Source organism: Rhinichthys klamathensis, unplaced genomic scaffold, assembly GCF_029890125.1.
Source record: "Rhinichthys klamathensis goyatoka isolate OS25496 unplaced genomic scaffold, OSU_Roscu_1.1 h1tg000485l_1, whole genome shotgun sequence".
Lineage (NCBI taxonomy): Eukaryota > Metazoa > Chordata > Actinopteri > Cypriniformes > Leuciscidae > Rhinichthys > Rhinichthys klamathensis.
This window is the reverse complement of record NW_026606972.1, coordinates 477562-493022: the sequence shown is the minus strand read 5'-3', so window position 1 is coordinate 493022 and position 15461 is coordinate 477562. Positions and strand designations below refer to the sequence as shown.

Below are 15461 nucleotides of genomic sequence, written 5' to 3'. Positions count from 1 at the left end.
AAACATTTCTTCTTGATATCTCCTTTTGTGTTGCTTAGCATACTGAAGGACGTATACAGTAGGTTGGGTAATGAGGGTGAACAATTAATAATGCTTTTACTTGTCCCAAATTTTGGATTCCTATAAAAAAGTTCCCATAAATATGTTTTTCACTCATTTATCTGATTTCATGTTGAACTTTCATTCATAAATTAAAGGCAGTGTAAAGAGAAGTGCTTTTCTTTAAAAAAAAAAGAAAAGAAAAAATAAACACACAGAACAGTTAAACAGCTGAAGGCATTGTTTAAGGATGTTAAACATTACATTCATCTATAACAGTAACATTTGGACAGCACTTTTACACATACAGTATATGCTGAAATTAATTAACTCTACTACACTACTTGTACTATAGTATCTATACTGTGCAGTTTCCAAATTCCAGTTCAGATTTGCATTTGTCAAAATTTTCCCAAAAAAGTTTCCCAAAATGCTATGGACTCAACTAGACCTTTGAATTGCAAAGAAACTGGAATTATCAACTCTAATTTTAAACCAATTTTTGGACCCATTGTTTGATCAAACTGCTAAGAGTTGAGACATTTTTCACAAGCTTGCATTGAACATGTATTCATTTCCAAGATGATAACTTAATGCTGCTTGCTGAATTAAACATGCAGTGTAATGTGACACCAATGAAGGATAATACTTTTGCAAACATTTATCTTTGTATAATGCATTCTGTGCTGTTTAAAAAATAGCAGAGAGTATACAGTATGCAGTGAGCTTTCAGCAGGTCTGTGCTCTGATTGATTAGTAATGTCTTGGGACACCTGCAATTAATCTAAATCTACTCAGTGCCATTACTCTGGTCTGGATTGTATTGCTGTGAATGGAGCAGATGCTGGTGCTCAGAGGTGATTTCAGCAGCTATAAATTATACTTGAGTTGTTGGAACACCAAGGTTATTAGCTTTGTGAAGTGATACAGACACATCATAGCCTGTGTGCGTGCGTGCGTGTGTGTGTCCGTCCTGTTTCTGTTCTGTAGATGGGTGAATCACATGGTGGAAATGCGATACTATTAATTCTATAATAGGGAAGCCGTGTGTGTTTGTTGGATCCCTGTTGGATAGGAAGTTGATTGGTCGGATTGGAGTTAGTGAAAGGTCATTAAAGGTGAAACTCTGCATGAAACAGCAGTTCACGCTAATTGTGTGTGTGTGTGTGAGACTGACAGCATGTGTTTCTTGCACCTGTGCACATCGAGTTGGGGGTTGTTGATTTGAATACTGTTTGATGGCCTTATGGATCTCCTGATTGGGTTCGTGCAAACTGAAGAGGGCAATTTTTTTAATTAGAGAAAATTGCAGCTTATGCCTTATTTATCTGTCCATGTAAACTAGAAGGAATCTGTCTAATAATAAATAACTATAATAATATTTTTAATTAATTATTATTAATAATAATAGTACTTATTATTTATTTATTTATTTATTTGTTTTCTTTGCTTATTTGTTTTTGTTACTACTTCAACACATTGTTGCAGCGCACCTTTATCATAATACAATTTTATTTTATTTTTTACAGCAGGACAGTAATGTTATATAATAATAATTAAACTTTGTTTATTTGTTTTTGTTACTACTTCTACATGTTATTGCTGCAGTGCACCTTTATAGTAAAACAAATTACTTTTTTTACTGCAGGGCAGTAATGTTGTGTAGTATTATTATTAATAATATGAATTAATATTAACAATTATTATATTTGTTTGTTACTACTTCAACACATGTTGCAGTGAACCTTATAGTAGTACAAATTATTAGATTTTTAACAACAATTATTTTTTTTGTACTGCAGGGCAGTAATGTTGTGGAGGACCAGGACTTGCTGGAGATCGGGATTTTAAACTCTGCCCACAGACAGCGACTTCTTCAGGCTATTCGCCTGCTACCCAGGGTGAGTACAGACATCAGGGACTCCTTGGGCTCTCACGGGGTGCTTCCAGCTCAAAAAATATCAGCTAACAATGCATTCAGAACCAAATTTGTTTTTAAAACAAATTTAACATTCCCTCACCGATCCTACACCTGCATGATTTTCGTTTACAATGAGAACAAATAGTGACCAGTTGCTGTAAAGCTCCAGAAATGATATACTTGGGCTTCACTCTGTGTTTGCACATGTAATGGGTTGATATGCTACGGTCAGGCAATCCTGATGGGAGTTCAGTGACTTACACAAAGACACTGAACTGGAGAGCATTGTAATGAGTTCACTCTTAAAAAATGTTTGTTTTTGCTGCGATGTCATAGAAGAACCATTTTTCATTTGCCAAAAGAACCTTTCAGTGAACAGTTCTTAAAGGGATAGTTCACTTTGAAATTAATTTTTGGTATGTTTTAGCTTACCTCAAGGGCATCCAAGATGTAGGTGTCTTTGTTTCCGCAGTAGTTTCAATTTTGATATTTTTAGGTCAAACCGTTCTTGTCTGTCAGTCATATAATGCAGGTCTATAGTCACCACCTCAAAGAGCATGCACAGAGAAGTCCAAATTAAACATGATTTAATGACTCGTAAATGTAAGTACACATTGATGGCCTAAGACACGAAACGAGCGGTTTGTGTGAGAAAACGAACAGTATTTATATTGTTTTTACCTCTTGTAAACACAGCCACGTCCAAGTGATCTGAGGGTGCGGGCGCTTCGGTCTTTTCCGGAAAGCGCCGGAAGTGATATCTCGCGCGTGTACGTCACTCATTGTTTACACAGAGCAGAGATTGTAGGTAAGACGGCTAATTAAAATGGTACTAATTTGCACTTATCCAGGATGTTTAAACCGTCGTAAAAGAAAACAATTAACAAAAATAAAAAATAAAACAATTGTATGAGTGACGTACACGCGCGAGATATCACTTCCGGCGCTTTCCGGAAAAGACCGAAGCGCCCGCACCCTCAGATCACTTGGACGTGGCTGTGTTTACAAGAGGTAAAAGCGATATAAATACTGTTCGTTTTCTCACACAAACCGCTCGTTTCGTGTCTTAGGCCATCAATGTGTACTTACATTTACGAGTCATTAAATCATGTTTAATTTGGACTTCTCTGTGCATGCTCTTTGAGGTGGTGACCATAGACCTGCATTATATGACTGACAGACAAGAACGGTTTGACCTAAAAATATCAAAATTGAAACTACTGCGGAAACAAAGACACCTACATCTTGGATGCCCTTGAGGTAAGCTAAAACATACCAAAAATTTATTTCAAAGTGAACTATCCCTTTAAAAGAACATTTTTTCTTAATGTGGAGAATATTTTAAAAGTCTAAAAAACCTTTTCCCACTATAAAGAAACTTATATGCAGTGGAAAGATTCCATGGATGTTAAAGATTCTTCATGGAACTATAGATGCCAATAAAGCACCTTTTTTTTTTAAGAGTGTAGCTGTGCGAAACAAATTTCAAACAGATTGAAATTCTGTATGTGATACATGTGTGTGTCATGGATTTCATTACTAAATGAGGTTACATGGTATCCACATTTATCACACATACACATCCCAGAGTGCACCCTCCCCCCAAGAGTGCTCAATTTAAGACCCCCTCCAGAGTAATCCAGCAAAGCCTCTGGTATTGCCATATAAGAGTGTGTGTGTGTGTATGTGCAGGCGACTCGACATCAAATAAATCTCACTTGTGTCCCAAACAACCTTGCGCTCCCTTTCTCCTTCACAATCTCTGAAAGGACCCCGCAGAGGGGAATGGTTGTGTGTTCTGATAAGATAGAAAGGACACGCATGTACGTGCACACACACATTAATGTGCAAAGCTGCTTTTGTTCAAACAGATGTGAAAACCTCAAACATGAGCGGAGAGGGGTGAGTTAAAAGGGGTAGTTCACCCAAAAATTACAGTTCTGTCATCGTTTACATTGTTTCAAACTTGTATGACTTTATTTCCTCAGTGGAACACAAAAGAAGATATTTTAAAGAATGTTCTGGGTGTTCTTTTCCACAAGAAAAGTTAAAGGGATAGTTCACTTTGAAATAAAGTTTTGATATGTTTTAGCTTACCTCAAGGGCATCCAAGATGTAGGTGTCTTTGTTTCCGCAGTAGTTTCAATTTTGATATTTTTAGGTCAAACCGTTCTTGTCTGTCAGTCATATAATGCAGGTCTATGGTCACCACCTCAAAGAGCATGCACAGAGAAGTCCAAATTAAACATGATTTAATGACTTGTAAATGTAAGTACACATTGATGACCTAAGACACGAAACGAGCGGTTTGTGTGAGAAAACGAACAGTATTTATATTGTTTTTACCTCTTGTAAACACAGCCACGTCCAAGTGATCTGAGGGCGCGGGCGCTTCGGTCTTTTCCGGAAAGCGCCGGAAGTGATATCTCGCGCGTGTACGCGTGTATGCTATTCCGTGCTAAAAAAAAAAGCACCATAAAATGGGTCTGAACTACTAAAAGACCCAATTTAATTCACTATAATTTTCTCCTAATTCTGATACTTTTATGGTGGTGCTTTTGTTATTTTGGAGCTCAATGGCCCGAATCCCCAGTAAGCTGAATTATATGGAAAAGTAAAAGATGACAAATTTCAATTTTAGGTTCAAAATGAAAATTATTCCTTTGAAAAGAAGTTGAATTTAAGATTAAGGACAGGAAATGGTATGTGTCTGAAAGAGAGAGATATGAGAGCTCACTATGAAAAGAGAAAAACTTTTTCATCTGCAGTCAGCGCTTTCAAACGCTGCTTTAGCTGATAGCTTCTCTGCATTTACATTTATGCATGATTTGGCAGATGTTTTTATCCAAAGCATTTTGCGGTGTATTCAGTGTATGTTATTTTATCAATAAATATGGGAAAAATGTGTTTGTTTTCTTAGCTTGTTTCTCCCTTATTTATCTGCTAGACCAGCACCAAACCAATGTGGAGCAGAATTGAAATTCACACTAGTTCTCCAAGCAGGTGTTTCCAGCATGGAATAACAACATTTCCTGTTATTGGACCTCTCTATTCGTAACCCAAACTGTGTCCAGCCTCTGGTTTGGTTGCTGATATGTTTGTTTAACGGGTTGTTTCCGTGTTTAAGGTGCGGCCCATTGGTTACGATGGAAATAATCCTACTTCAGTGGCTGAATGGCTGGAGTCTCTGGAGCTGGGAGACTACACCAAATCTTTCCTCATCAACGGCTACACCTCCATGGAGCTGGTCAAGAAGATCTGGGAGATTGAGCTCATCAACGTAAGTCCTGCTTCTCTCTCTTCCTGCCTGTTGCTATGTTCTGAGCACATGCATTTATTTGTCTTTGGCTCTTAAACAATATTTACAGGGTCCCCACAGTCAAGGAAAACCTGGAAACATAGGGAATTTAAAAAAAGAGCGATGTCCAAACCTGGAAAAGTCATGAAAATTGTAAATAAATCTTAAACGTAATATAATATAATAGAATTATTTCATTAGCTATAAATCACTCTTATTGAGTTCTCTTTGAGATCTCTTTAAAATGTTTTTTACAAATCGCTATGATGGAAAAGTCATGGAAATTCATTGATTAAATGATGTGAGAACCCTGTATGTACACACACACACACACACACACTCGAGCGTTTAGCTATATATTTTGTTATAGTTGTGCGAGTGTAGTGAATGAAGCTGTCTCTTGAAACAAGATTTGCTGAAGGACCTTTGAAATGACAACCAGAGGTTGTGAGACATCATACTGAATCATTCTGGCGTCCTATTGGCGATTTGTCGTAATAGAGTTTCGGTTGGCTCTGAATGTTGCCTGTAATTGTATTGGTTTGATAAACAATCCTGTCCGATCTGTCTTGCTTTCGACTGCAGCGAAACCACAGCTACTGTATAATGGTAGCATCTCCGGGTATGACACTGAACAGTAGAAATTTCAGTATAACTGGATCTGTTTTTGAAAAACGTATAAGTGGATTTTCCACACGTTTGGGAAATATTTCTGCAGGAGAACATAGTAAATATCCGCACACTCATATTAATGCAACAGTTTGAGCTCTCAAGTCTTTACCAGATACAATGAAGGCATCTTTTACCTGCAATTCTATCATTTCTTCAGTCGTTATTCCTGCAGCCCACATGTGTAAAATGGAAATTGTGATTTTTTTTTTCTTCTGTGTTGGATGATAACTAAAATGGCATGTTTGATGACAGTGAGATCATGTGTCGTTGCTTTAACAGATTTGGTGTTAAATTACTCTAATTACAGCCTCACGTATGCTAATTTCACTCACTTTTCAGCCGAGAGAGAGAGAAAGAGAGAGAGCAGATTATATAATAATGTGGGATGTGATTTCTTCAGCACTTGAAAAAAACACACACACACACACACACACACACCCACTCACTGTGGAAAGTAGAATGCTGCAGTAGTAATAAACACATGGTATGGCCACAAGAGGGAGTCAGAGGAAGGAAAATCTGTGTTTTTATGCTTTTGAATGAGAAAATTTAGCAAAAGATTATTGTTGGAAGTTATCTGATTGTTTGTGTTCGCAAATGTGTGTGGTGACCATGCGTCTGTGGTAAAACACACTAATATTATGTGTGTGTGTGTGTGTGTGCGCGTGTGCATGTTTGTGTGTGTTTTGTATTGTCATTCCCTCAGGCTCAGTGTTTAATTAATACACAAAGCTTTATTAATGCTGATGTAGGCGGAATGTTTGCTTAACAATACCACTGTGCATATAGGAAGCTTTACACATGTTATGATGGTTGTATGGTGAATAAATGTCTTTAAAGAAAGTTAGTCCAAAAATTCTATCAAAAATAATATTCTCAGCCCCATGTTTGTTCAAATCATATTTCTTCTGTGGAACACAAAGGAGAAGTTTGTGAGAATGTTTACTCTCCTCTCTTCCATATAATGGACATGGATGGGGACTACAGCTGTCAAGTTCCAAAATGGACACAAAAAAAAACATAAAATGTTCATAAAAGTAATCCATATGAATTGTACACTATATTCCAAGTGTTCTGAAGCCATATGATAGGTTTGTGTAATGATAAACTCAAATACAAATTCACTTATAATCTTTCCCCTGCTGTAGCTTCAGTATTTTTTTTAAATATTAAAAATCTTTTTTTGTTAATTGGTATAAACATAAAATAAAATATAAATATTTTATAAAAACTAAAGAAAAAAAGCTAATTCAAAATATGAATAATAGTATATAAATAAATAATACAAAAATAACACTGTTCTGCATGTGATTAGTCACGTCATATTGGTGTCAAATCTATGAATGAAAGTAGGCAGTGCAAGGCAACATTTCTTCGGAATTAGTGTGCGTGTGTGTGTGTGTACGGAATGGGACATTCTGAACTTCCTCTAATGAGCCTGGATTTAGACGGATCACAGAGCGCCTCTGTCTCCCGGGTCGCTGTCCTGAACTCTCTGCTGTAAATGAGACTGAGAGAGTCTCCGTGTGAAAGAGAAGACACTTTATGCAGTGTAGTACACAGTCTGAAGCCAAGAAGACGAAGAGAGAGAAAGTATTGAGAGAAACAGGACAGAATGTTGCCTTGTTTTTGTGTTTCCTAGAGAATGTCAACCTTACAATAAAACACGGTGACCGATAGCACAGCAGTATAACAGTTTGGTTCAGAGATTGAGGAGCGATAGTATGAAGAGAGGCAGGGGAGAAGAGAGAAAGAGGGCAATGGGAGAGAGTGGTCCAGATTAAATCAGCTCATAAACGCTCAGGGCTACAGATGTTGAGGCTACTGGACAAGACAGTGACAAGATGTGTGTGTTATTGCTGTTCATAAACAATTACACAAGCACACTGTGGTGTATAAGGTCAAAGTTTATTTGATATAAAATTGTGAAATTATACTATAAGTTAAAAAAAAAACATGTGTGTATACACACACACACACACACACACACACAGGATCCTAAGTCTGCTTACTTTCTGTTGTATTCCAGAGATTCAGTGAGAATAACAGCAAATCGAATTGATGATCCAATATGTCACCTGAATCCGATACTGTTTGATCTTGCTCTTGGTTTGCCTGGGATTCCAAAATCCCACTTCCCTGCATATTCTTTATAAAACTTCATTAATGTCAAGAATGTTTGCAACTGTTTCTCAAGTTGTAATACACTTTCTGTTCACTAGATGGCTCTATCACTCTTTTTTTTTGCCAGTGAAGTTGAACTATGATGTACAATTCAAAATTAAAATATTTATTGGTAAGATAAAGAAGGTTTGCATTGCCAAAAGTCTTGATAATATTATATATAAATATACTACTTACTAAATACATTTAATATATATGAATGCAAAGTACATGTAAAGTTAATGTAATGGACTAAATATTATGTAAATACATAAAAACAATAGAAGCATCTATGTTTAGTGGTTTGTGGGTGATTTGAGACATATTGCACATTACATCATTTTAAATGTCTGTGTGAAGTGTTTAATGTCACTTTCTTTTCTAATCACACATTTATTTCAGAACTATATGAATGCTTTTAGCTTGCAGAAATTATAATTTTAGATGTCAAAACAGACCGTTGTGCTAGATTCGTTGTGAATATTAAGAAATACAAAATTATGATCGTGTTCTGATTTTGAGCAGTTTTGACACACAGGACAGGGTTTTGCCTCCCAAAGGAGAAGCAGAGTAATTCAGTGTGAACAAGCAGAGACATTGACGTAAAGCAAACAGCCTCATTAAAGACTGCTGATGTCACACGGCACAGCTCTCGTGTTTGTATGTTTCTTGTGTCTCAGCAGCATCATTCCATGCGTGTAAGAGCCTGTATGTGTGTGTTCACCCTATTAGAGAGCGATAGACTTGCGCATATGTGTGTGTCCGGCCTCAGGGTTACCACAGGCAGTCATCTGATAATATTCATAACAGGGCTCAACATGTCTGCATTCCCAAAAAGCTCTATGATTGCTCTCTTGCACACATACTGTACAAACATTATCCTTAACACTACTTTTGTATTTCTATGCTGTGACCATCACTGTAAAGGGAACGTTTGTCATGAAAATGACTATATATACTGTATATAGTAATTATTTATAGTTAAGTTAGTTTGAACATCATGATCTTAATCCTCAAACAAAATGCATCCAAACCAGCCTGGAATTGTGTTTGAGGCAAATGGAGTATTTGGACCCGTATGGCCGAGCGGCCGCAAGTCTGTGGCTTTTTAAAGCGCACTCATTGCATTTTTATTATTATTATTATTTGATCCAAAAAAGGTCTGGTTTGAGCTGTGGTTGTTTTCTGTGGGAAGGTGAATAGGTCAGCCTCCATCAGTTTACACGAATGGTTTTACGTTCAAGACAGAATTGTATAAAATGCTTTGTATGACATTTTACGACTTGTACGGTGTGCATTTTTTTTAGAACAGGTCAGATTTTTACCATTCTGTATAATGTATAGCACTTGTTCTTTCATGTCACATGTTGTGTTTCCAGGCAGCCGCTGGCTTTGTGGTTAATGTTTCTGGTTAATGTTAGCCGTGCTTGGGTCGTGTTGGTAGGCGGTCAGAAGTCATTTAGCTCGTAATAATAGTTTAGCTCGTTTTTTTTGACAACTGTTACGTGGTTGCCATGACTGCTAGCGGTAGTTACCATAGAGACAGCTTGCGTGAAGTACGGATGATTCAAACCTGACGTGTTTGTGTGTGAGTAAGTGTGTAAGGGCATGTATCCTTTAAGTGTGCGTGGTCCAACACTTACGATTTGCAGACTGTGTGTGTGTTATTATGAGTTTCCATGTCCTTTGTGTTGCATTCCTGTTTTCATTACTTCCTGTCACCTCTCCAAATGCACAGATTGCAAATTGTCTTTTCTTACACTAGCAGATGGCTACTGCCTTCGTTAACACAGCAGGCCCATCAAACGCACACACAGTCTCCCCCTTTTTTCTGTCTATCTGTTCTTTCCTTTTGGCACCCGTATTACACTGCCTCTCACCTTAACGATGACAAAACATTTGCTTTAATACCAAAAGACACATTGAGGATTGTTCTGTATGTTAGTGTGTGTGTGTGTGCTGTACTATACGGTATGTACAAGTGTGGGTGGGTAGGCCTGTGGGTTCATATGTTGAATTGACGCACACTGACACACATTTGTGGCACATGACCATGCGAGTGTTGTTCTCAGGGTGAGGGTGAGCCGAGATTATTCCCGTAGGACAGATCCTGCTGATGGGTATCAAGATGATCCAGTGGCCCCAGCAGCCCGTGAGAGGGCTGTATCTTAAGGACGGTCACCAAGCCCCCTCATAAAAATAGATTAAGCATGACGTTCATGGAGGAGGCTTGGGTTTCAAACAGTAAAATGTATTTATTACATGGCTCAGTGGAATACGGGATTCTGATTGGTCTTTCCGCAGTCAAATATTATTGTATAATTGAACGTTGTCCCAGGGAACTGTTTTGTATTTATTAATTATTATTTCTAAATAGCTGGACTGGTTTTTATGTCTCTCGCGTCATTCTACTGTCAAAATAGGCATTTTAATTCATACAATATTTCTTGTCAAATATATTTTGCATAACAACAGACACAAAAGCATTTTGATGCACTGTAAAATGTATTTGTTGGTTTAATTTTAAGTAAGCAGTCTTACCTGCTTGCCTTAAATTTTTTGTTTAAAATGAAATTTTTGAGTTGATACAAAGAAAAAGATTAGTTTATTCAAAAGAAACTCAAAATAGTATGTTATCTGAACAACATTTGTGAACCTAACCTGATTTGACAAAAGATTTTCTGAAACAAATCATGACTTTACATTATGCCTTACACTAGCGTTTAAAAGTTGGTATGTTTTTTTTAATGTTTTTGAAAGATGTCTCTTCTAAATAAAATTCTAAATAAAACAACGTGAATTTTGGCATCACAGACAGCTATAGTTTTCAGTATGAAAAATGGATATCCGTTTAAAATTTGCTTAAGGTTACATTCACCAGTGTTAATAAATTAGTGTTTTTAAACATTAACTTTAAGTGAGCGTTAAATGATGCAAAGATAATCTAAGGCTAAATCCGTTTTTTTGCTCATAAGATCTGTTTTCCTCATGACAGTGTGAACAGCACAAATCACATGGAATATGATCTTTTCAATTCTGATTTGTGCCAATTCCATATGTGGTCCTAAATGCGATACAAGTCTGATGTTTTGCAATGCGACCTCAGTCTGAACAGTCATTGTACAGTTTTACAGTACGTCACTCTAGACCAACATTCGTACAATTCTGCGCTCATGGGAGTCAGTTACCTGAAGGTAAGACAGTTGAGAAAGGTAGTCAGTGAAGGACAGTGATGTGTCAGAGCTCACAAGTATTACAGTGACAGCTCTATACAAGCAAAAACACAAGGGCTTGTATCATAAATGTTTAAACTTTTCTCTCGTTTTTTGCATCCTCGTCTTTGTTTTTTTTATATTGCCTGTGCAACAATTTCTTGGATTCCACAACAGAACAGATCGCACCATAAATAAACGGGTAATCGCTTCCTTGTTTACTTCCATATGACATCGTGCTGCGTGACGTCTTTTTATCGTTCTTTACGCACACACAGGTCAGTCCAGGACCATGATCTGGTTGCACTGGAATCTGATATTGGCCACACTTAAAACAACAATGTGAACAGCTATACAAAAAAAGCAGATCTGAGCAATAAATCATGAGCATGCACTATTAAGTTTCCATTACCGGTTGATAATTTGTGCAGTTAAGAGTTTTCCTTTACATAAAAGCAATAATTTATCATAATTAACAAAAACAAAGAAAACTCATCTGGACCGATAACTAATATGGTACAGATTATATATTATACAGTGAAAGCTGCACAAATTATCAACCAATAATGAAAACGTATTAGTGCATGCTAATTTCTAATGCTTTACGCATTTTGATGCAGTTTGACAAATGTTTTTTTGTGCTTGTGAGGCAAGTAAAGAGCGCCGCTGCAGAAATCTATTTCCGTCAGGTGTCTTTATACAGTATAACCTGTGTGTACTTATATCCCTCACGCATTTCAAATGTTGAGAGCCATAATTGCCATGTCGGTGTTTGTGGTCCAGCTTTAAGGAGTAGGACAGACCACAAGGCATTTGGATTAAGGCCATTTTTCAGACTGCCTCAACAAACAGCAACTTCTACGCTTGTTGGGTTTCATTGGATCAGTGTGTTAATCCTGTTGGTGTTTGTGTATCAGTGTAAACATGACAGTCATGTTTCCCAACAAGCCAACTCTGAAATGTTGTCAACCAGACTTAAGATGATTAGAACAAATGAGACCAGGATGAATGTATCGCAATCTTACTGCAGTGTGCAGTAGCCGAGCGCTGGAACTCGCGTTAAACAATGAAGCTTCGGAGAGAGAGAGGGGGAGAGAGAGAGAGAGGGAGGGAGGGGAAACAGATATGGGAGAGTGAGGCGGAGAGAGTGAGTTAAGGACGTTCAGTCTCCCGTCTCACACTGCTTCACAAGCCGAGGAAACGGTCACCTGCGCTACACTCACGCTACGGCACGCGAACAAACAGCTTCTCGCTGGATGGGAGCAGGGTATCCATAGTAACAGGCAGAGAGCGTGAATGAGGAGCAAGAGAAGGCAGAAGGAGGAGGAGAAAGGGGTGACGTGTTCAGGCAGAGATCATTGTTGCTGGAGTACAAACCTCTGCGGTTTGATAGCGTGAGGAGACTGGAGAAGAGAGACTGTGAAAAGATCAGTTGCCACACAAATATGCATGTTCATATGAGCTTTGAGGTGATGCATCACAGGGCTTTGTAAGAGAGCCAGAGAGTTGAGGCAGCTTGTCAACGCAGGTCAGGACACTCGCAAGGGCTCTTTGGTTGTTTGGGAACGGAGGACTTGACTGCACGAATGAGCGGCGAAACTCTGGGTAAGTCACTGGCACTAGAGGAAGAGTGAAGCAGAAGGAGGATTATAAAGGATTTCGCTGCCTCTAGTTGTTGATTTTTAGATTAATGCACTGTTAAAGCTTTTGTTCTCCACTCGCTGCAGCACCAGCCAGTGTTTCCTGCATTTTCACCTGCTTTTATTGCTAAACATTCGCTGTTTCTTTCTTATGTCATTGAGTAATCTGTCATCCCCAGCTACTTTGCACCATACTGTTGTAGTTTCTTTATTACTTTGGTGATTTTAAGCATCACACTCGATTGTACGCTGTTAAGTTTACAGTATATGATGTGCGTGCGTTCACATGCAGTGGTGAATGCCTTAGTTTGAGTCTGTGTATGTGGATAGTTGACATTTAAAATAGTTTTAGACAGAGTATTGCATGTCATACCGCAGGACATGTCAATTTCCCAGGAGAATTGCTTTATAATTATCATGCATGCAGCTTAATGAGCTCATATTAATTGAGCTACATGAAATCTTTGTCTTTGTAATTGTCACACCAAAGAAACTTCTAAAATAGTCAATCATTTTTTTTAAATTAAAAAATAGAGATTCTTAATATTAGAACTGATACTGATACGAAATTCAACTGATACTGGATATTTAATTGTAAATGCTACTCGTTTCCCCTATTTTTACATTAAGATGACTTTTGCTGTCATCTAGATAACATCCACTTAAAGTTAATCTTTATGAAAGACTACTAATTCAACAAGACTATTAAATAATCTTTAGCAAAAATACCAATGAACATTAATTTTTCATACTGTAAATCTTAATTTTTTAATATATATATATATATATATATATATATATATATTCATACCAATGTTTTTAATTATTGTTTTTAATGATTGTATAAATATATTTAATTGTGTTTATTTATTTTCTAAAATATATATGTTATATTTGTTGTTTATTTGAAATATTTTATTTTATGAATTTATATAGTTCTGTATACATAATATTGTGAATGCTTAAAAAAATGATGAAGAACAGAAATGGTTACCTTACGGTACTTAAAATGTATACATTCATATCATTTTGCCATAAATCACACAGAATGCCTCAGCTGCCCATGTACATTCCTCCTTTGTTGTGTGCGTGTATTCACTTGCCTCCTGGACTTTCTAAAGCCGAAGTGTTAACCTCATGGCCCACGTAATCTGTAGATGGTACAGCGGTGAGGATGACTATGAGATGAAAGAGCAGGCAGACGTCTCCTTTAGGTTGCATTAGCTCAGTTCTGCAGTCAGCAGTAAAAGAGTCACGAAGGATCAGAACAGAGCAGCAGTGAGGCGGTGTTGCGTAATAAAAGTGGGACCTGCTGTGCTGTGGATCAGCCCTGGTGAATTAAACGTAATCTCACAGCTACGCTATCCACATGTGGATGGGGCTTGAGGTGTAAGCTTTCTCATAACAGAAATAAAGCTGTCAAGAAGCTTGGAAGTCTCTGAGGGTACCCCAAAATGTTCCCACAGAGCTTCTCTGCCGGAGGCTAGATTTTTGGAATTTTGTGGGATAGTTTTTTTTTTTTTACCTGGGTGGGGCTTTTATGTAGTTCACTACAGTTCCAGATGGTTTTTCCGTCAGAGGAATGGAGGAAGTTGTTCGCGGATGCTCTAGTTTCACACACACCTTATACTGATTAACGTTAGCTTTAACGAGTCTGAAGGTATAGCAATGCAGTGTGGACTGAAAATTGACACTTATGGATTCAGGTAAACTCTAGACTTTCTTTAACTGGGTCATTTTACACTAGCTAGAACTGATGATTAAATATAAACCAAGTTACTCACAATCAGATCTGTAATACCAGTTGCTTGACAGGCGTATGCGATTTGAAGTCTGCCATCTTTGCTCATTTTTGAGCCAATCACCTGAGCTGCATATAAATAACATTATGACATCACGATTTGAGCTGATTTCTTTGGCCCCTCAAGAACATCCCTGTGCTGTGACGTCAAAGCCAAAATAAAGGAGGAAAAAAGATAATTTTATTACTTTTTGCACATACCGATTAGTAGTTTCGCTTCCAGTGTGAAGTACAGAGCTTATATTCGTGTGTGTGTGTGTGTGTACTCACAGCAGCCTATATAGCATTTATCTTTTGATGAATTATTCAGCATGGCTTCAGTCTTGTCCAGCCACAGAGCAAGTTATTTCACTGTCTTAAAGCATTCCACAGATTTTGAAGGATCAAATCTGCGGTTTAGAAGGAAGAACACACAGTCCTTCTTAAAATAAATAGACCAAACACCAAGCTACTTCCCAGAATCATCTTCTTCTCTGGACAGTCCAATCTGTCCTGGAGGTTTTGGTTGAAAGCGGATGTCAACTTGAAATCCCGTCTCGCTCAGAAACGTCCCGTGTTGTGGAAATGAAATGGGTTTCGAATGCCGCTTCATATTGGCTTTGAAGGAATGTTTTACACATGCAGCACTTGACTGCAGCGTCTGCACAGATCATATCAGACCAGTCATATCAGACCTGACATCAGTCAGTTGAGCGTAAATCTCCTCCTGCCTTCT

At 37.7% G+C, this 15461-nt stretch overlaps 1 protein-coding gene across 10 annotated transcripts in view; it reads left to right on the top strand.

Moving 5' to 3' along the window:
• The window catches only part of anks1b (ankyrin repeat and sterile alpha motif domain containing 1B), a 176866-nt gene that overhangs the window by 136580 nt on the left and 24825 nt on the right, over positions 1–15461 (top strand). For all 10 annotated transcript variants that reach the window (XM_056237370.1, XM_056237366.1, XM_056237368.1 and 7 more), the window contains 2 exons: positions 1842–1940; positions 5088–5240. In XM_056237370.1, coding sequence (XP_056093345.1) covers positions 1842–1940; positions 5088–5240 — 252 coding nt within the window. The remainder of the gene's footprint in view (positions 1–1841; positions 1941–5087; positions 5241–15461) is intronic.